Source organism: Monomorium pharaonis, chromosome 9, assembly GCF_013373865.1.
Source record: "Monomorium pharaonis isolate MP-MQ-018 chromosome 9, ASM1337386v2, whole genome shotgun sequence".
NCBI lineage: Eukaryota > Metazoa > Arthropoda > Insecta > Hymenoptera > Formicidae > Monomorium > Monomorium pharaonis.
Genome location: NC_050475.1, coordinates 18909948 through 18932191, shown reverse-complemented (window position 1 = coordinate 18932191; position 22244 = coordinate 18909948). Strand labels below are relative to the sequence as shown.

General features: G+C 41.3%; 1 protein-coding gene across 17 annotated transcripts in view; it reads left to right on the top strand.

Annotated features, from left to right (window-relative positions):
• Positions 1-22244, top strand: part of LOC105835059 (cAMP-specific 3',5'-cyclic phosphodiesterase) — a 330289-nt gene that overhangs the window by 211155 nt on the left and 96890 nt on the right. The window contains exon 1 of one of the 17 annotated variants that reach the window (XM_036292366.1): positions 9805-14946. The exons of the other annotated variants lie outside the window; for them this stretch is intronic. Coding sequence (XP_036148259.1) covers positions 14861-14946 — 86 coding nt within the window. The 5' untranslated portion in view covers positions 9805-14860. Of the gene's footprint in view, positions 1-9804; positions 14947-22244 lie in introns of those variants that run through there. 17 annotated transcript variants of the gene reach the window in all.

The following is a 22244-nucleotide window of genomic DNA, read 5'->3' as shown; positions in this document are numbered from 1 at the left end:
AGTAAAAATTATTAAATATTATAAAACGTTAATGTTACAAGCTTCATCGACGCGAATAGGAGTTAATTACTTTACTTTGAAAGCAATTAACTGAATAATGCAGAATACTACAAGCGCTTTGTTCTCTTTGTGATACTTACCTTGCTTTATCTGAAGAAACAGTTGGCCCTCATTTTGTTGAAAGCGCCGTTCAGTTTTATCTTTGGTTATTTTCGGTGCATAAAGCTGGAAGCGCGATTACTTAATTTCCGCACAGTCCATCAAACATGTTATATTTCGCTTTTCTTGCTACAATCTCTTGTTCCTTGGAAGTACGTCGATGCAACAAGATATGCACGCGTAATCTAGAAGCTATTACGTAGAAAGTGTATATCGTTACACAATTCTTTCTTGTTTTACTATTTTATTATATTTAAAATTATTACTGAGCGAGAAAAGATCGTGTGCGCGATTATCCCTTCCCGATCTACAACGTTCGTTCCTCGCGACCGCGCTCTGGCAAACCGCAGTAATTATGTCGCGTCACATTCCAAGTACAAACATGTGTTTGTCGGCCGGTACGCAAACGTTTGCCGTCGTTTCAACTGGGACGTATGTTCGAAAATAGATTGTGCGTCTACGACGCTTTCAACCTGGAAATGTCGGCCAATGAATGCGGCGAACAACGCAAGCTCGTGCGAGGGAAATGCGCGGAAATCTCTCTTGTGCTGCTCGAGAAATTTCGTCGTACGGGATTTTGAAACCATTTAGACGTACTTTAATTAGAATAAAATTACCTTCGTTCGATCGACGCAAGCGTTCCGTCTCATTGATGCGATGTAACGTATTTATCTTCTGGTTCTTTAGACGCCCCGAGCATTATATTCTCTTATGACAGAATAGCTTGTTTTGAAAGATAGTAATGAATTAATGAAACGTTATGTTTTTATATTGAAAAAGACTTATGAGTTAAATTTTTGTGTGTTTGAATATGACAGGCTTGTATCAGGTTTAATGTATGCACGAAAAGCATACATCTATGATGCGCAACATGAATTACTCATGAGTGAAAATGTGACTTGCTAAATGTACGGCCTCTTCTGCCGGATATTTTTTCGTGAAAAAATAAAGTTTTTCTCGGTACTCTGTATTGAAATTGCACCGAGGAGAGACATTAAAAAATTTTGTGGGGAATATTTTCTTTTGTACGATGTCTTTTCTTAATTAGGCTTGCAAAAAAATTGTTTTTTACTTTTTTTTTCAATTATATTGAAAGAACGATTTAGTTTACTAATTAACCAGTGAATTTCCCGTGCTCTTCGACATAAGTTCTGTTTAATTAACAATTTTTAAATGTTTGTATGAAATTAAGAGAGACCAAGTCTTCATAAAAAATTTTAAAAACCCGTTTACACAAAATACGTTTTTTTTTTTTTGTAAATTAAGTCGTGAAAATGTTTAAACAGAATTTAATTTATTTAAATACCCAGCATATTCAATAATGTTTACTATATAATCTCTACACAGAAAGAAAGATTTCTTTAAATTTAATAGACCGTTCTATTCGACTATTCCAAACCATATATTTCTTTGTTTCTAATAAACTTTATTAAATCTAAAAAAATTTTTCTGGGTATTTGTTGATATAATTTATTGTATTCGACAATATGATATTGCACAAAGATTTTTTAAAATATGAAATATTGATATATATTAGTAATATACATTTAAATTTTATTGAAAAATATAAATTTGAAAATATGATGTGTTAAGGGAAATATTATACGTAAAAATGAAATATTTGTTTATTGAAGTATATTTTTTACACATTTTTTGTATAACTAGAACATAAAATAATTTTAAATTATTCTCTTGGTATGAACATATTACGACCAAAAAAATTCAAGGTCAAACAAAAAGTCAAAACGTGCTTGAGGATCGCGATTTAAAGTTTGATCGCTCATTCAGGCGCTATGCTGTACAAAAGCCTTTCGTTTTGCATATCGTGGCCGTAGTGCACAGTAACGGTTCTGTTTTCTCTTCTCCTACCTGCATTTAAGATCTCCTAACGCCACTCGTAAAGTGCACCGTCGACCTCTTGGCTCGTTAAACAAGACCTTTCCAAGGTAGCTTTCCCTACACCCGCGAGATGAAACATAGAATATAAAACGGAGTAAATCGCGTAGACTTGTTTGTGAGGAAATTATGATACTATATACCGTCTACGATACTTTCAACCTGGAAATGTCGACCGATGAATGCGACGGACGTACGCGTTTTCTTTGATATTGAAACGGAAAACAGCTAAAACATTTTAAAGGGAATAATCTGTATTCGGGCGTATAGATGTGACTCTTTCGCAGTGCTAATTGCCTTCCGTACGAATTCTGTTTATAAGCTGATTATGAAATTCATATTTACATCAGTATGCAATGCTGGGAGCATGCATTCATTAATTCGGAAATTGTCATTCAGTCGGTTGTCCATTATTGTAGCTATTGATTTGGAAACAATACGCATGGAACTTGAATTTTATCGTCAATACGTGATATTGAAAACCCTAATTGTTCCAACCGTGAAACAAAGTTAATTTGTGCAATTATTCACACGTAAAAAACGTACACGAAGTAGAAAAAGTCTACGCTTTTTAATCAAAAATTTATCTACCTTGTAACTTATCTGCGTATGTTGTTGTTGGTTATCGATAGCGTTGTTTTATCATTTTGGATAGTTTTGTTAACTCGCCCGTATTGCTATTTCTCAGCTACTGCAGTTGTATCTTTGTGAGTACAAAAAGCTCTCACTGACCGTGACATTGATGTATACGTGATATTACCGTGATATACTGCTAACAACTAGTTTTCTTTTGGAGTTTTAAAGTTCATTATTAATCTATGAATTTAAGTTTTGCAATGTTTCGACAAAGATGATGACAGCAGAAAATAGAAATATGTAAATCAAGATTTTTTAGCGCTCAATTTTATAAGTAATAAAAAATGTTTTATGTAAAAAAATCGTACTGATTATAGTATATGATGTAAGGTCACTTAAATATGATTTAAAAGATTGTCGATACATGATTCGAATTCGAAACTCTTACATTCAAATTTTCTAATGGTTCGTCGTACCATAGAGATTCAAATCCAAATTGAATCGAATCTTACCTGAATCGATTCGTATTCGAATTGGTTGCACATTTTTAGTGGAAAGAGGCTTGTCAATGTTAGTTAGTAATGTGTCATTAATTAAAGAAGCATTACGATATTCCAATTGTCTTACTTGCTTAGCTGCTAATTAGCTACTTGTCTCGTGCGACGGTCGAGGAAGCAATAATTTCCCATCAATTACGTGATCCTTTGATACACACCGTGCCACATTACAACATAGCTCTGCAGGAATTACCAAATTGCATCGAAATGGAACGGATACTTGCAACGCTCTAAGAGCACGCTGACCGTGCGGTATGAATAAGCGATTGCATGAATTTTGACATTTTCCTGCACACACAGATCGCACCAGCGGCGAATTAACATGCAAGATAAACTCGCGAACGTGACAGAACGGGAGACTGTTTGTCTGGCTTATTTTAATAGATTTTGTATTTACTCTATCGTGTGTATTTAATCACATAACATTACATGCTAATTAATCGATTAATGTTGCAACGCGTTTGCTTACGCCAAGTATAGTCGATTGCAACATTGGTTTGAAGTTTGTGTACAGTGGCTCATTAAACTATGTTATTTAGCACAGTAAATCGTTGCACAGTTTGCAATTTGCAAACCCCATAAACAAGCCCCGACAAACAATAATAATGTATCGCAGTTTTGAATTTGATATAATTTAACGAGACTGAGTTTCCTGCGCGACGCGCACGAAGTGGTAGATCATCATAAAACAGACCTGATGCATCCGTCCCGAAATTTGTTTCTCGTCCGTCGTGTCCGATAAACCTCCCATCAATTAGGACGTCTCACATTTATCGCGGGAGAAGAAGAAGGGAGCAGATGCTTACCAAAAGAGAGTTTTTCTGTAATCCTACCCGTAATCAAACTCCGATTGAAACATTCTGCATCTACATTTACCGCCGCATCCCGCGAGCTCAATGTTTTTTTATTATCGCAAAAGTTAGTTTTATGCTCGACGTTAATGTATTGCAATCGTTGTATATTGCTGTAGTTAATTTAGAAACAACGATGACGGAGCATAACACGCTTGCTCACGTTGGAAACAGGCAATTTCGAACTTTGTTTAGAACTTCCCCCGCGTCGATCGAGGCACGTAATGTTGAAACAACGTGCCGGGAATATACTTATAACGACGTCGTTTGGATTCGGATTTAAATACAATATTGACTGTGCCGAATATATAAGGTCGATGCTTTAATCTATCTGTTTTATTAGACCAAGTGGATTGACGAAAAGAGCTTGGTTATTTACAGTATTAAAGAGTACTAGAGAAATTCCTAAACTTTCGTCGTCTGATGCACACAGATATGAATAATGGAATTTGCCTATATGATAACATTAGCATCGTAAACGTAAAATGCCTAAATGATTGCTTTGCGTGCAGTTTCCAGACTATTCCGACGTGCATCTGACAGAAACTTGAATGGGTTTCAGACCTCAAGATTCAATATTCTTCACCTGCGCTCGATCATTTCAACATGTAATCCATATTCGCGTTAGGCCTCGCTTCATTCTGCGTTGTTTCCTCAACGATCGTCCCTCCGCGAGATCGATAGTAATGCGCCACTGAGGGTCGCCACGACGACCTTGATTCGTTTAAGATCTAACCCTAGTCACTAAGTTTTGCATATAAACTAGTTGCGAACAGTTCTTAAGTGTAATCCAGAACGACGATTGGCTAAACTTTGCACACGATAAATTCATTAGTAATCGCGTTCCCCGAGAAGAAAATCGGCTCAAGGTAATCTCTCGTTCTTACATGTTTGTTAACAGATTGCATTTATCATTGCTTTATCTATAAACAAGTGATCACTAGAATTCATCATCTAAAAACGGAGATATTACGAGTGGCCTTTATACTTACGAGACCTACAATACCATTTTTTCCTCTATCACTATCTACATCGAAGAAAAAATCGATTATTGCTTCTACATTTTTCGACACAAATTAATTTCGATTGAATCTTGTATACAAATGGTTATATTTAAAAAGTAAATCAAAATCAGTTAACATGACGAATGTCGCACTGCAGGCGATGATCTAACGTGCATGCGTAAATCCGATTCATTGCAAAGCAAAGAATATCTTGCCATTGTATCTTTTCAAGGCCGTAACAGACAGGTAGATTACATTTTTCATTCAACATCGTAAGTGTACGTTGCTGGCATATACGTCGCGGAAACGAAACATAACATTTGCGAGTAAATGGTAAAGAGGGAAAGAGGGAGAGAAAGAGAGTATCTTCGGATCAATATGACTGGGTTATAGCACTGGCATTACTGGCCGACTGGTGTGTATGTGTGCCAGTTCTTCCAAGTGAAATTGCACATTTCGTTGCGCGTACAGCGAGCCGTTATCGTTCATGTGACGACCTGGGAATCGCGGATCGGCGATATTGTTCCATCTGATTCGCGGCCTGCCGCGCTAATGCCGCGTGTGTTTGTTCGCGATATGAACTTTGGCAAATACGAAGGGAGCTCGGCGGGCAGAAATGTCGGACTAGTCCCGCACAAACGACATCAATGTGGATGTCCGGGCAAAAAAGTACTTTAGCAAAATTGATATTAAAATGACAACAAAGAGCCGCAGTTTAAATATTGGAACTAAAACTTCTCTACATCCACTAAATGGATATAGATTTTTCTTGCGTTTGTATTTATTTACAAACGCAGTAATGCGTGCGCTTGTTATCGAGCACGGCACTGTTGTATTAATTAACGAGAATTGCGTAATATCGTAACGGTCCCAGATTGCACAGGTAATCTCGCTAACGTGTTATTGTTAACGAAAATGATGTTTCATCGATAATGTTTTATTTTCCGTCTGATGTTTAATTCCGCGCCTTCGGGCTTTCCCCGGATTCACCCACGTCCAAAACGTCCTTACTTATCTCATTAGCGTAATTTAATTTATGCTGGCCGATCTTCTTGCGCGAAATGGAATTCTGCAGCACGGCAGCCGATTATGCAGATCATAGATCAATAATGCATAATAAAAACGTATTGCAATTTCGGGTCGTGACGCATCAAGTTGCTCCGTGCAACTTGGGCGCGCTGCTCATAACAGACTTATAATTTAATTATGGCAAACTTTATGTCAGGTTAACCGTTCTCTTCCCTCCACTTCCTACTTCCCCACTTCCTCGTTTCACGAAACTTTGCCCATCTAAATCTGACAAGTTGCACCACGTGGGAGCTAGAAGCGCGGAAGCTCGGCCAACACTTGAGACAATTGTCTTGAGATTAACCGATCTTTTCGCGATAGTTTTGCTCCTGGTGGAATACGAAGCCGGGCACAGCTTAAGTCTCTTACGACGAGGATCCCCGGACTTCCTGACCTATTTTCTTCCGCGAGGATCTCACATGTTTTTCGCGATATTCTTTCCCCGAGTTATTTTTCAAAGTTGATGAGGAAGACATTAGCGTCGTCGTCGTGTGAGATTGAGTCAATAATCTATATTTGAAGCTAGGCATAAGTAAAATACCTATTGCGGTCGCTGCTGCCAGCGTGAGAGAAAGAAGCGAAGTGAAGATCTGTTCTTCAGCAAGACGTTTTTTACGTACGAATTGTCAAACTGTCAGACGCGCGAGACGGATTCGTCGTCGGTGGCTCAGCGAGATTGCGCGGCGCTCGGCGCTGCCAAATTGCCACGTTTATATAAGCGTACTTCTATACCGGCGCGCCTGTTTAAAATACGCAATTTTGTTTATACGACTTTTCTCGCGGCGGAAGGCGAGATCTTGCTTCAGATCTTTTCCCGGCTCAGATATTTTTGCAGCTATTCCTGCCGGCGCGCATCTCTAGAGACGGAGATAAAATTATATATCGTATTACAAGACTTTTTTTTCCCCCCTACAAATATAGATTGCATCGATTCAGCAATTTAAAATCTCATGCATATATTTGATTACATAAGAATTTTTTATGTTACGTTTTTTTATATTTTCGACATACGTATACAGGGAGGCTCGCGAGTTTTCTGCAATGCGGAAAAATTGAACTATCCCTGTGTTTTACTAGACCGCAAATTTCCCCCCCGGTGGTGCCGTCGCGGAAAATCTTTGAAGCTGATGAAACTTCCCACGAAAATTTTATCGCAAGCATAGCTTCACTGCTGAAGATAATCGTCGTCTGCTTTACCGACTACAAAATCGATCCATAGGATGTGTACAAAGTTTAACAGACGAACAGTTCGTGGCAGCACGATACCACGGCTTCTGCAATCAATATTCTGTCGGGTCAAACTTTGTTTTCATCTACAAAGTTACTCGCTCGTACTGCGAATTGCAACTACCTTTTCGTATTTTTTTTCTGGCTAGAAAAACACGAAGGAAAATACATTTAAAAATCTTTAATTTGGTGTAACATGTTAAACATGATATATAGAAAAAGATATATTATTTTATTCAATTTTAATTTCCACGAAACAAAGATGCAAAATTTTCATTTGCGCTCATCTGTCTGGAATAAAAACATTTGGAATAAAACATTTATTATTCAAATTTGTTTTTAAAATCCGTTTGGTTTTATTATTGACTAAATACAAATTCATCTAATGTAACGTTTCTATTGAATAATGAGAACGCATTTAATTTTATTTCAGGCCATGTATAAACAAATTTGTTTAATATTCCACACGAAATTATCGAATATGAATATGTTATCAAAATTTTTTGCATGCTACTATTTTTGACGTTAACGCAGTGACTTGAATGATATAAATTAAGGCGTACCGTACAATGATATCTCTTGTTAGGCCGTAAGGAACGTCGCAAAGGGTAGACGAGAAGGTAAAAAGCTCTCGAGTGTTGAAAGCATCATGGAAGTACTGGCGTTCTTAGAATGCGGTGGAGACGAATCGAAAGCTGGTCCGGGAATGCAGATTCAGCGAGGAGCAGGCGATAAATGGTGTCATCGCGAGATGCATTCGAGCGCGCTGGAAATAATGCGGAGCACAATGCATCCCCTAAGTTCCAAGTTATTGGTGCATAGCGAATGATGAAAGTTATACCGATCCGATTCACAATCTGTTAGGTACAAAGGAATCTCGCCCAGCCATATTTGAGCCATTGCTCTGGAATAATTTCAACAATACTCTATCACATAAATTTAATTATATAATTAATTTCAACAGGCTTGCTACCAATGTGCGCCATTATGTGATTTAAGTGACAATTTTGTGTTAATTGATATGTTAAATGATATATATAATCGATATATATTACGTCGAATTCATTAATTTAAACGCATGAGATTTAAAATTAGAACCGCGACATTAAAATGCTATTCGTGATACATGTGTTAACTTTATAAAAAAGATAGATACAATTTCTTCGCGGAAACTGAATACGCGTAGTACGAAATTGATTTTATCTTTTATTAATAATGCAATAACATCGTTGTATTATTATCCGGTTCTGCTGTCTGGAGATTCTCTCATCCAAAGTACATACACGTTCATAACTAACGGAGGGTTTGAATACATTTTATTGATTTCCCATTGCAAACGCCACTTCAATCGATTGATCGCCGGATCAGATTGCAAGTTTTCCCGTCTTTGGAATTAGTTTTCTATCGATTTTTCACTCGAGATTTGTCTCCCTATTTTCTATTCTCCTTTTCTCTTTCTTTTTTTCTTTTAGCTCGTTTTTTCTTCCAATGTGATATGTGTAAAAGTTTCCATTCTCAATGCGTTTTTGTCTTACAAATTAATTAACTTATTGAAAAATTTATTTTATTAGTATATAAGTGGATTAAGTTACAAATCGTAGGTCGTTAGAATCTTAATTATCAATTATATATTTGTAGTTGATTTTTACTCTTTTTTTTTTGTATTTATATTCTTATTATATTTTTGACAAGTAGAACAAAATATGGTCTCAGGGGAAACGCGTCCTCTTGAATTTTCTACTACTGTAGACGCACAATCACGGCGCCATTGATTTTGAAGTAGATGTGCTGTGTCACTGTGTTAAAGAAACAGCCCTAGGTTCATACGTGACGTATTCTACTCGCGACTAACTCTACGCGATCGATAAAATTAATCAAAATCAAAATGCAATCTGTGATTTTATTATTCACCGTAGATCCAGTGAAGAATCCAACATTCAGTCGCAAGGCGTTCTTCAAATTTTAATATCGCCGACACGTGATAGGACGGAGAAGTTTGAGAGAAGAATAGATAGAACACTTTGGAACGCTGGAGCTATTCTCGATCGGCGGGTTCCTCTCTCTCTCTCTCTCTCTCTCTCTCTCTTCATCGCGGGTTTCCTCGCATGCGAAAACGGGAGATATGTATATTTTCCTTCCGACATGGTGTTATTTAGATTAAAGTCGCGTGTGTATGGTCAATATCGTTGACGTAGGTCATGGGTGAACAATTATTCGCGACTTTCACGGTACTTGCGACCATGGACCTATATATATCCGCGTAGGTCACGGATCCGTACCGAACGAATCCCACCACCGAATCGCAGTGCGCCGTCTTTCTCCTTGCTGCGTCGCGCACGTCGCTTGTTTTATTGGCTTCTCTACTTTCCGCCGCTACTCTCGCTAAGCCCTCGCAGCTATCTCTCTCTCTCTCTCTCTCTCTCTCTCTCTCTCTCTCTCTCTCTCTCTCTCTCTCTCTCTCTCTCTCTCTCTCTCTCTCTCTCTTTTTCCCTTTTTTTCTCTCTCTCTGTCTCTCGTAACGTAATCAGCTCTATCCGCGACTCGATCGGACAATTCCATCGGACCATTTTTCTTCCACGTTCTCCTTATTGGCTCGAGAACACATACCGTCACGTTTTATTGACTGTCTGTGCTATTGCTATCTGATCAGCTCCACGCGTGATGTTTAAGCTTTACGGTCTCGCCGAGTGCTGCAATTCTAGCGAAGGCGAGAAGTGCTAAAATTAATTTAATAACGATTACACGCGATGCGACGTTTCTCCGAGTTTAACTGTGGACTTAGACATCTCGTATGCGCACGGTACCTCACGGCTGTTAATTGTGCGCAGATAAACTGTCTTTCACAACGTAGAGATATCGCGATATATTCACGCCCCTCGGTTTGTCCCACCTTCATTTGCATCCATCCTCGTTATTTATTATTCGTCCGCACGTCTCTGACAGATCGTATCCTGTTGCAGCATTCACTTAGACCCACGCACAGACTACGACGCTGCCACCACGCTGCCGTCACGTTCCCGCCACTCCATTGATTTCGAACGAAACGTGGGTGTGTCGTTCCGAACACGTGGTTCGGTCTTCCGTTCTTGTGCGGAAGACAACGTGCGTTTTGGGAGCGATACACGCGACCGCCACCTTCCGGGACGCCGCGCCGGGACGCGGTCATTCGGTGATTGATTTTCTCGGTGACGGTTCTCTGCCGTTGATTAATTGTGTAATCATTTAGATAATCGCCGCTTAATCGGCCCAATTATAGTTCGTTGCTTTCGAAGCCTCGAGTCGTGTTTGCTCTTTAGCTGGGGGTCAACGTAAATTGTTAACGTACTATGTGCGAAACTACTAACCGATATTTTACCAATTAGCGTATCCGCGATATATCGCTCATTTGCCACAATCGTGACATAAATCGGGAAACAAGATTTGCCAGTTTAAGTTTATTGTTTTGAGTCAATAAAATTTTGTAATACTACTTTTTTACGATTTAACGATTCTTCTAATAAATTGCAGAGGGAAAGAAGTGCCATTAGCTCTCTTTACTCAATTTATTCACAATAATTAGAATTTTCTTTTCTTTGAAGATAACTTTGCAGATAAAAAAGTGTATTGCAGCAAATGAGCGATATATCAATTTAGCACTTGAAATTTTTCGCCACTCTGATTTATCATGAAAATATAAATGGCTGCTTTTTGTCGGACTTATGCATTTAAATAAAATTGCACACAAAATTTCCTACAAAATTATACGTACTAAATAAGCGGTTAATGATTAAATCGCAATTGTCATACGACCGATATCTGTGTCGTCGGGAAGCTATTATTTCCATTTTCATTGCTCGGTATATTTATCAAATATAACAAAGGAAGGATAAATAATGAGGGGAGCAAGCCGATATCCGACAATAATATAATAATGGAATAAAAAGTAGATTGCCTCCCTCGAGAGGTAGAGGGGAAGCTGAAGAATGAAGATAAAGAAGTACGCCAACGTTCCGGCGTTTATCTCCGGCGCATCTTCGCATTTCATTGTTGTTGGAAGTTCGTCATCGTCGCAGTTGAAAATTTTCATTCGTATTCCCCGACGTATTCATGGCGCTCTTTTTCTCTTTCCCCCTTTTTTTTCTTTCTCTATTTATTTCCGCACCGACTGCGTTTGTTTGCCCCTATTATTCCCCGTGGCTCGCGCGCATAACTCCCACCCCTCGGCATTTCTACACGGCTACCTGGACCGCACTTTATTTTCACCATTATTTCTCGCACGAATCGCATTACTCTCTTCCCTCCCCGGTTTTCCGAGGCTCGAGATTTTGGATCAGAGCCCGTCCATATTATTCCTCGCACCTACCCCTGGCTACTCACTTACCGTATCTCGTATCTACTTCGCGTTCACCTTTCCGGAGACGCGATACGCGCCGAGCCTCCTAATTAATCCCGTAATCAGTTACCACTCGCAGCGCGTATTCTCTCTTTCTAATTACCGACCCCTTTCATCCCCTCCCGCGGTCTTCCCCGCGCTACCCTCCTTCGCCACCCCCGAGCGGCCGCGAGCGTCGGCGTTTTCGGCGGGGAAGTCGACGAAGGAGGCGCTCGCGTCGATAGAGCCACGAGAGAACGGCGCTGCTCCTCTCCGTCGCTCTTTCGTTCTCCGTCTTTCTCCGTAGTACTCTCTGTCGTCTCTTTCCCTGCTACCTTTCTCTCTCCTCTCTCTCTTTCTCTCTCTTTCTCTCTCTCTCTCTCTCTTCCCTCCTTTTCACTCATTTCATTCCACCCATCCGCGGGTCTACGTCTGCGGTCCTGCAGCCACGTTCGAGGTCTGTGCTCGCGCTCTGTACACCGAATTCCAGCGTCGCGTCTCGTCCTCGTCCTTCCTCCGACCGGCCTCCACGTCGACGACGCCGCCGATCGCCCGGAGGATTATGCCTCTCTGCGCGCGCCCTCCAGCACGCGTCTCCACCACCGAGGGCCAGAGAGAGCGTTGCCGCGGCCGCCCCGGTGAGTGAGAGGAAACGCGACGTGCGGCGCGTCGGGGCGCGCGTCGCCCTCGTTCGCCCGCTCGACGCGATCGATCATCGATGGATCGTCATCCCATGTGCTGCGACGTGGGTAGGACCAGCGGCGGCGAGTGCATCGTGCGTGTTCACCGTGCGGCCATGTGCACCCGATTGATCCGCCGCCGCGTGCCGTGAGAGAGACGCGCTAACGGCCGATCCTACGCGACGCGACGCGACGTGACGCGCGACGCCGGAGACGCTTGCTTCTCGTGCCGTGAGAAAGTGCACACGCTCGCGCGGGGTGCGAGAGAGACGAGTGCGAGGAGGCAGAGGAGAGACGCGCTGATGATGATGTCGCGCGATGACGTCCGCGCAATTCCGTCGTCGGCGAGAAACGCCGCCCGCCGCCGCGCCGACGACGGCTTCTCGGAGACGATGACGAGCGGAGCTGCTGACGGTTCTTCTCTCAGTGGACCCCGGTGAAAGAAATCCAGTGTTACCCCGGGTGACACCGAGGTGTCTACGGACGCCTTCGCGAACGCGATTGGACGCCGTCAAGTCGATCGCGCGGATATTACCCGACTCGCCGTTGAATCGCGCTTGTACGATACGTCGAGGATTGAATATTGATTCGTGTCTATGCGGCTTTAAGTAACGATAGGGGCTTCCAGCTTGATGACAGAAAGCGTTAAGATCCAGTGACAACGAGGAGGCGGGAGGGAGAATTATCGCGCGAGCGGGGTACGCGTGAGATGAGATTTTGGCTGGCGAAATAGCTGGCAACGAGGTGGGTAAAGGCCTTTCGCTTGGTGATTCATAACGTAAAGAAAAAAGGAAAAAAATTATGCAGCCGCGAAGTGGCAGCGATATGTGCTTTCGGAATAAATTACACGGTGTGTGTAGCACAAGTCGTGCATTAACGACCTTGAATGCCAAACGACGAACATGCGTCCGGAGGTGCCACATATAAATGTGGACTTATGAATTCACTGATTTCGGCACGAAATCAAAGGCTCGACGTCCGCTACGGGATCTTCCAATTTCCTTTAAGATAACGAGGCTAATGTTGATACACGATAAAATTAGCTGACTGACGTGTGAGTGAGAATCAGCGGAATACATATTCTGAATTTGCAATGAGAGCCCGATACGATCGGGCCACGTCTATCTAACATTTACAGCAGAAAAGTGGACGGTAATGAATAGTCACCAGGTCAGATTGCACTTTGTACGTCGGCGCGATAAAATCTTGGAAGCAAGAAAAACAGCTAATTTGCCCCCATTCAAAAATAGATCTCACAATTCTTAAGTCTTCCGAGAGAGAGCGAGAGAGAGAGAGAGAGAGAGAGAGAATTGCGAAATAAAATTGTCTTGCGAATATTTTCTTTCGTTGCATTTGCACATTCCGGAAATTCTATCAGCCAAACACCCGTCAGACAGCGTAATCGTTTCGAAATGGAATAATATTTTTCTTATCCATGTGCCAGAGAGAGAGAGAGAGAGAGAGAGAGAGAGAGAGAGAGAGAGAGAGAGAGAGAGAGAGAGAGAGAGAGAAAGGTAACACGTTTATGGCGCACTTAAAGCTCGGTGAAGGATACACAATAAAATTGTCGGAGGCGGGATGCCGAATGCACGAGATTCCTCCCCAAAGAGAATTTTAATACCGCGGAGTTTAATAAAAAAAGGCGGTGGGGGGGGAAGGAAAGAAATGAGAGCGCCCCGCAAATTCTTTTTCCGCGTTGAATCGCGGCTTGTTACCCCGTTGCGCAATTTCGAACATTTCATCTGACGGCATGACACGCGCCCGTTCGCTTCGGCTCTCTCCTAGACATAATAATTATATAACCGACATGATAACGAGGTCCTTCCAACGTCGAGGGCTCCCCCGTCATTCGGCATCATCAACGTCGTCCGTCGGACGGGACGTAAATCGATATGATAATCGCAAGCGAGCGAATAATGCCTCGTACCGCGGGAGGGAAGATCGTACCCGAAGGAACGAAAGGATCCGTGAAATTGAAAGCTATCGTAACGCTGCGTTTTCGTCGAAGTGGCTCCGCCGGATATTCGAGAGATATTAAAGTCGTTCCCGCGTTCCGCGGGATATATATACGTAGACGGTGGATTTTACCATACGTATCCTTTGAAAAGAGATCAATGCGCGCTTTCTCGACTGCTCCTGGCAGAACGAGAGCGAGAGATGCGGCCCGCGAGATGGAAAATTGCATGCGGAAATTTCCGGACCTGCATGCGGATTACCTCGCGCGAGAAGAACCGAGGATGTCCACCCTCGAGGACTGAGGGGGCGACGCGTGGAAAAAGAAAATGCGATGACTCGCGAGGCGGCGGAGGACGCGCAACGGGCGTCGTCTACGGGGGAATATGTTCTCTTCGTTGAGCTGTTAAGAGAAAATGGCACGAAACAAATAGACTCATGTGAGCCTGCGACGTTTCCGACGAGTTGAAACGGACGAGGACGTTATGTGGACTCGTTAGGAGAATCGTAAGCCGCACACGAATCGACGGTGACGACGATGGGCCAGGATTGGTGTGCGCGTAGACGTAAACGTTTGAGCAATTGTTGCTGCCCATGCGGACCACGTGTTCATCCCTCAAATAGGTCAGTGAGCTACCAGACGTCAGATATTAATGGGCGAGCGTGCCCCGCGGGTATATCGTGATTATTAGAGTAGTTTACAGATATTTTTAGCGTCGGACTAGCGAACTTTGAACTACGCCGGAGGAATATCATAATGTAAGTTCTTTGAGAGATCTCCGAAAAACAAAGGAGAGGTCTCTTTACGGTACTTACAATTCAATTCTAAAAGCGTACAAATCGCGCGGCTCGCGTGACAGTCCGTTGGGCTGGCGTTGGATTGGCTAGCGCGCTAACAAAGTTGAAAGTTTACCGCTCGATAAAATCAACGAGGTGAGATGCATGAAGGTGATAATTTTTGAAAAACAAGAAACGCGATCTTGCCGACGTAGTAAATTTTTCTGTGTTATGTTTTATCGTAGTTTTCAGTCTTCTGTTTATTTTATTTTTTTTCAGAGGCGAATAACGTAATTGTATTCATTTTACTTTGCGATGCGTAACACCTGTCTATGAGATAGAGATTCTTCAAATAGGAGTTCCTATCCGAATCAGTGTCTCAACAAATCATTATTAGGAAGCAATTAAGATAAGAGGTCGATTTATCGTGGAAATGGGGAAAGAATTTTAAAATATCGAGGTTATCCCGATAAATCTAATGACGCAAGTGCGCGGTTGCCGAGAAGAGAGAAAGAGAGAGAGAGTGAGTGAGAGAGAAAGAAAGAGAAAGAGTGCGACGAATATTCATAAATATCTTATGTTAGATGATGGCGGATTAGGTGGTAGAGAATATCTCGTACAGAAAAATCTACAGGAATATTTTCTTTAAAAATATTTATCACAATGCTGTATTATAACACGAGAAGAAAATTCGAGATATTGGACTGTAACTTTACAACTAAATTATACCAATCGTCAACCGCATTTGACTATTTGGATCATCGCCTTATCGTAGCGTGCAAAATGTGCATTGTTAGTGTGCAATTTTTAACTCGTTACATTGGCGATTCGTGACGACATTGCGTACACATTGCAGTTGAGAAAGCGTGTCAAAGGTCAGTACCATTTGGCTAGTACTGAAACTAGGATGCGTAATATATATTGAGGAAACACACAAAATAAAAAACATAATGCTTTTTCGCGCAATACTTTTTCACAGACGCACTGACGAGAACGCATTTTAATAACTTTTTTCTCTTTGTTTCATACCGAAAAAAAAAAGCAATTGAAAATTAATTCAATCACTATGAACTATTACGTTTACATATATACACAGCCTTTCAAAGGCGTTCGTTACAAAATGCACAAAAATCACAGACGCAATTTTAGTCGAGAGTTATTCCATTAAAGTTAATTGCATTCTCGCAAAAAGAGTGGCAACTATTTGCTCGACCATTATACATGTTTCTTCTCTTATTGCGTGGATCTCCGTAGAAGTTTCTTCTTCAGTAATTTTTGGAGCGAGCGTCTCCGGCGCTGTCTTATATCGTCAAAGAAAAGCGTACGATAAGAAAAAAAAATATATATATATCTATCGATTTATCGATCCCCTTCAGAGCAGTGTCGGATGTCGGGAGAATTGGAACGACAGTATTTTTATAATGCGTTACGCGTAATTGTGCCTCTGTCTTTCTGCGCGCCCATTCGTTATTTTCGGTGATCGCGTGCTTTTGGGGGGCACCCAGAAAGGAAGATTGCTGAACCTTTCCTTTCAGCGAGTTTCCGCTCTTCAATCGTCGAAAATACCACTCGGATCAAATGTCGCTCCGAGTCACTCGCTACCGGGAGCTCTTTGCGCTCGCTGCATAGCAATGCAGCGTATGCAATTTCCATTTCCGCGTCGCCTGTGCGCGCCGTAGGAGCAGTGGATGGCATTGAAAAGAAAGTCAGTTCGGCTCTAAAGGTCTCGGCGGCGCGACCCGGACTCCGGACGAAATGTTAACGCCAACATTAAACGCCGCTGCACGTAACGCGTGACGTTGAGCACGGCAAGCGCGCGCGAGAGAGAGAATTTCGCTAACACGCGAAACCGTATCGGCGCACGTCAGACTTCCCCGAGCACGTTACATTTTGTCCTCCACAGAAAGAGGAAGAGAGGGAAAGAAAGAGAGAGAGAGAGAGAGAGAGAGAGAGAGAGAGAGAGAGAGAGAGAGAGAGAGAGAGAGAGAGAGAGAGAGAGAGAGAGAGAGAGAGAAAGGAGGAGAAGGACAAGGGAAGAAAGAGCAAATGAGAAATTAGGTCGTCTTGATTGCGCGATAATTGAGAGCCCGATTAAGCGGCGAGGTAAACGAACAATCGGCCGGCTAGATGATGCGCCGCCGAGCTTTCTGTGGCCGTGAAAGAAGGGTTCATTTTCTGCCTATGTAAGTTTAGTAGCGACTTCTTAGGTTTCATTATAAATAATGTAGGGAGAATTACATTGTGGAAAATAATGTCATAGCTTTCTCTCATTTCGCAGAATACAAAGGGCTTTTGGTTCTCATAATTTTCAACGTGAAATTCGAACTCTGATTAATCATTTTGATTTAGAGAGAAATTCATTATACAGGAATGTTTACTACTGGAAAAAATCGTGAAAATTTTTGAAATTTTTAGGGAATTAATTTTTTATTTTTGAAAATTATGGATTTTTATGAAGAGGTTTAATTGATATTCGAGAAAACTAGGAATTTTACTTAACTTCCATCTTTTTCTGACAAAATTGTTTTTTTTAATCATTTTTTTGCAAAATTGATTGGCAATAAATATGACTTATTGCATATATATCTATGTATATTCTTATATGATTCCCGAGCTTTTATTAAAAAATTGTTGACAATAAAAGACAATACATTGTTTTAAATTGGTACTATGTATTTAACCATCGTGAGTTAGATTCGTGTATTGCTGACAGATCGTTATATGCTACATTTATTTCATATTATTTCTTTTTAGTATTTTGTTAAATATTTAAAGCTCACGTGAATTTTTTGTTGCGATTATACATATGTGTGATTAAAATATTTACTTTAAAAGCTGTATTACGAATTCTCTAATCTTACCTGGAATTTGGAATAAAATTCTTGGAAAACTCGGCAATTTTTTTATAAAACTGTTGTTAATATCCTGTCATATATTCTTCAATCATGTACAATAATAAGAAAGGAAAATGGAAAAGCAGTGAGAGGATTAATAAGAAATATGAAAAATATCTTCTTTAGAATTATGTAAAATTCAACTACATAAGCGTTTAAAATAAAATTACAGAAGCACAGATCTTTTGATTGATTAGGAAACAACAGACTTAAGGAAACAACAGATATAAAGTTAGTAGTATAACTGCGACTTAAAGCTTAAATGGAGCAAACAAGTGCGCCAGCCCCCCCCCCCTCTCTCTCTCTCTCTCTCTCTCTCTCTCTCTCTCTCTCTCTCTCTCACACACACTCTCTCTCAACGAGTTTACGCATTGAAACTTCTTGCAGACGTCATCCTTCAAATTCAATCGGTAGCATAACGGGTCTGTGCGTTTCCGTATGACGCAGCAGCGAATGTCATTTTACTTAAGCCCGCGGCGACGCTATCGTTGTTATAAATGTGATTCAAACGCACCGACTAGCTCGCATCCGCGCGCGGAAGCGCACGCAAAAGTTCCGAGGCGACCGCGGCTCCCGAAGGAGCGCGAAACTCTCTCTCATTAAGGGATCGGGCAAATATCCAATTACAACTGTTCCGCATTGTTTGCCTGGAGACTGCTCGCGCGTCGATACGACGGGAACGAGAAGGCGCTCGTCCTGATTTCGCGGCATAATTGAAAGTCAGATTACGCAGACGGGCGAATGCACAATCGGGAGGCTTAAATGTTGTTTTCGAAGTTACCGCGGCCTCGTACGCGCGCGCGCGCGCGTGTGGGAGTGCGATTTAATTGTTATGCGATGCGATAACGTGTTTTGCCAAGTTGCGATTCGCGAATGCAACGTGAACGCAAAATATCCCGTCCGAGTCACGAGCCCGTTACAATTGAACGAATAGCAGGCACGTTAATACGTAAAACTTTCATGTTGATTAAAAACATTTATATTACATTTTTTTTCAAAATGTACATTATTATTTGCTATTATATAAAAGAGAGAATGCCCTTGCGAGAATGAAATAAGGTTGTCGATTTTTATTGATGTGCGAATTCGAGACGGGAAAATGTTCGCGTTCTGAAAGTGTCTCGTTGCAGATTATTGTACAGGAGATATAAAAGTCGTCTCCATTAAGGTCGATTTAGACGTCGCCACGGAGACGTCTCTCGATCAAAGACGAGTTTTTGAAGCAGCGTTTTAAAGGTAACTACTATTCGATGTCTCCTTGGTACGCGACACTTCGTTATCTCCCTCGACTTTTCACCTCCCTTTAGAGATCGTCGTCGAGTCCTGGCGTAAACAGGAAAATCAGAGGAGCCTCCCTTGGTCTTAAATTTCATAAAGAGTTTTCCAATTTGGACGGTTTCATCGGTAAAACGAGTTCGTCGATTTCTTTTCTAAACAAGATCTGTGAATTTCTCTCGGATAGCTCTCCAATCACAAATGCCATCGGCAAATATTTTCAGAGAGTGATTTTTAACAAATTCACAATGTTGCTCGAATTCTGCAAGAATCTACAGCTTCGGTTAAACAAAAGAACATTACCGGTCCTTGTAATTCCTATACAGTTACATAAATATCGGTAGAAATTTTCGAAGACGAGAAATGAATGGAATTATTACCGTGCGCGCGGGATGAACCGCGAGAGTTGGCGACCCCCAGATACGCTTCCGGTCCCGTCAATAACGATTCAAATTGAATTTCTCGATCGGCCATTGGACCTGCGGGGCGACTAAAGCGATCGGGCGCGGGTAATCAGGAATTTAATTAATAGACCACGGCGATGCGGCGGCTATTAGTGATGTTTCCTTCTTCGGAAGGTGGCCCCTTCTGTGCCTCCTCTCTCCACCGGGTCGGTTTCTACCCTGCCTTTCCCACGAGTGCCGCTGATCGATGTCGTGGCGGTGGAGGCTGGCTGGCTGGGCCGGTGACGTAATCGGCAACCTCCGCCCCCAAGCCTTGACGTCACTGATGCCCTCAAATGCGCGTGGTCAGGTGCGTATCAGCGAGAATCTCCTACATCTTCCTCCGTGCCCCCGTGCCACCTCGCCGCCGTTCTCTCGTACTTTAGAAGCACTTCAGTCGACGGCCCCGCCGCAACGTCGACATCAACATGCATCCGTTTAGGAAAATGGAACAGCGTTCTGTAAATCCCTACCGAGGGCGGATTAAATTCCAAGCCGAAGAAAAGATAGCTGATGCTGTGAGGTAGATCGTGAATAAATTTCTGAGATTAAGCTCGCTCTTGTCTTCCGTTAGATTAATTACTGAATTTATACGTTGTATCTTAAATTATTTTGCATCATTTTTAAAATAATAATTATATCTATTTTATTTAGAGAGACAATTTTATTACGTGTAAAAGTTTCAGAATTATTGTACGTGTTGATGATGTAGAAATACAATTCCATAAATGTAGATTGAAAAAATTTTAACGAAGGCTTTTAGTTCGATTCAAAATATTAAATAATAAGCTCACATTATTTATTTTACTTTAAATAAACAAAGTCTCGATTTAACGTTTAATTTATAAAATGTTATTGAAAATTAAAAGGCCGCAAGCACTAAAGAGAGAATGATTATTAGAATTGAATTAAATTTTTACTAAAAACTTTAAAGCATCCATAAATATTGTAAAATTTAATATTCCTTTAACAACGTATATGAATAATATGAAAAATAAATTTCACGTTTACGGCTTACGTTTATTTGCAGCGTAATATTCAGTCGTAGCCTTTTACAATATAATATAGTTTGCTATATTGTTTAGGCGCGCTCGCAGTTTTCCTAACGAATTGCATTAATTATGCAAGGAGTCCCACCAGCTGTCTTCCGTCCTAGTTATTTGCAGAATTTTAATTTGCGACTGAAAGCAAAGTTAAGTATACAAATGTAACTTTACCGCTCGCAAACTTGCAGAAATATATTGAAAAGTGTAAGGCTTTATCAGAGAGACAAATTGGAGCGTATTTCAAATTTTTTTTCCGAGCGGGTTTTCTCGCAAAAGAAATTTTTATATGAAAAAAAATCCCTATTCTACGTTCTATCTGTTTTTTCGCGAACTCTCATTCGAGTCCACTGTGGTTTTCGCGGTACCCGAAGCATGAAAGTCGTTCAATTACCGGGCGCTCGTGCACGCTTATCGAATTCGTGGAAGTAATTTGTAGAAAACGTGGTAACAGTTATTGTACTCGATGATTCAGCAGCCGGTGATTAAATCCAGACTGCCGCTTCACTTCGCGGACCTAGTTTTCTTCCTCTCCTAGGATACACCTTGGAAGAATTCTCGAGACAACCTCATTCCCGGCATTGGCATCGGTCCATTGTTTAGTTGAAGGGCGGTTTCTCCGCATGAGGACTTTCATCGATTTCCTTTTCCTCCTTCATTCGCTCTCATGCCGCTCGAGATTAAGAATTTCCCTTCTGCAACCGCATCGTAAACAGTGAGACGCGAATGGCTTAAGATTTTCTGTTATTGAAAATTATACCAAACAAATCTGTATTATCGAAAATTATGTCGATTGTGCCCGAGACTCGAGTATTATCGTGTTTAATAAAGGTACATTTATTGTATAACTTTTTGTTATTTGGGGATGTGGACGGCTTGATTTTTTACTACTGTAAAATATGATTAATAATTATTGTGACGTACAACACGTATTGATTGATGTAAAAAAGAGATTTTTCATTTTCTTTTTTACATTCATTGAAAAAGATTAACTGTGTCGAGTAAACGAGGTTTCGCAAGTGATGTAAGGCTATCATTCAACCGCCGCCAAACGGCTCGCAGGGGAAAAGGCAAGTCGCGGCAAGACAAGTGAAACTGGTCGATCAGTATCCGGCTTGTAGCGACCTTCTTTATCGATAGTTACTGTTTCTGCCGTGTGCTGTTCACTCTGGCAGAGTCCGAAAGCGTCGATTCGTGTACCTGTAGAGCTTTATTCAACGCTACCTCGTCCATAGTACTTGAAATTGAAGCGAATCGCCGTGTGATATCGATCGATATACGCGACGAATAAATTGATTGTTAAAATGCGAAACACGGATTCGTAATAGACATACAATATCATTCTCTACATAATAGAACCAACATAATGTGTGTAGAGCGCAAGCTTTGCACACTTTCATCTCCATCGCAAAATCGATCGCGGGGTCACACGTTAGCTGGGCATAGAGGAAGAAACACGTTTGTCTTTAAGCTTCTAGTGGTTAGGTCAG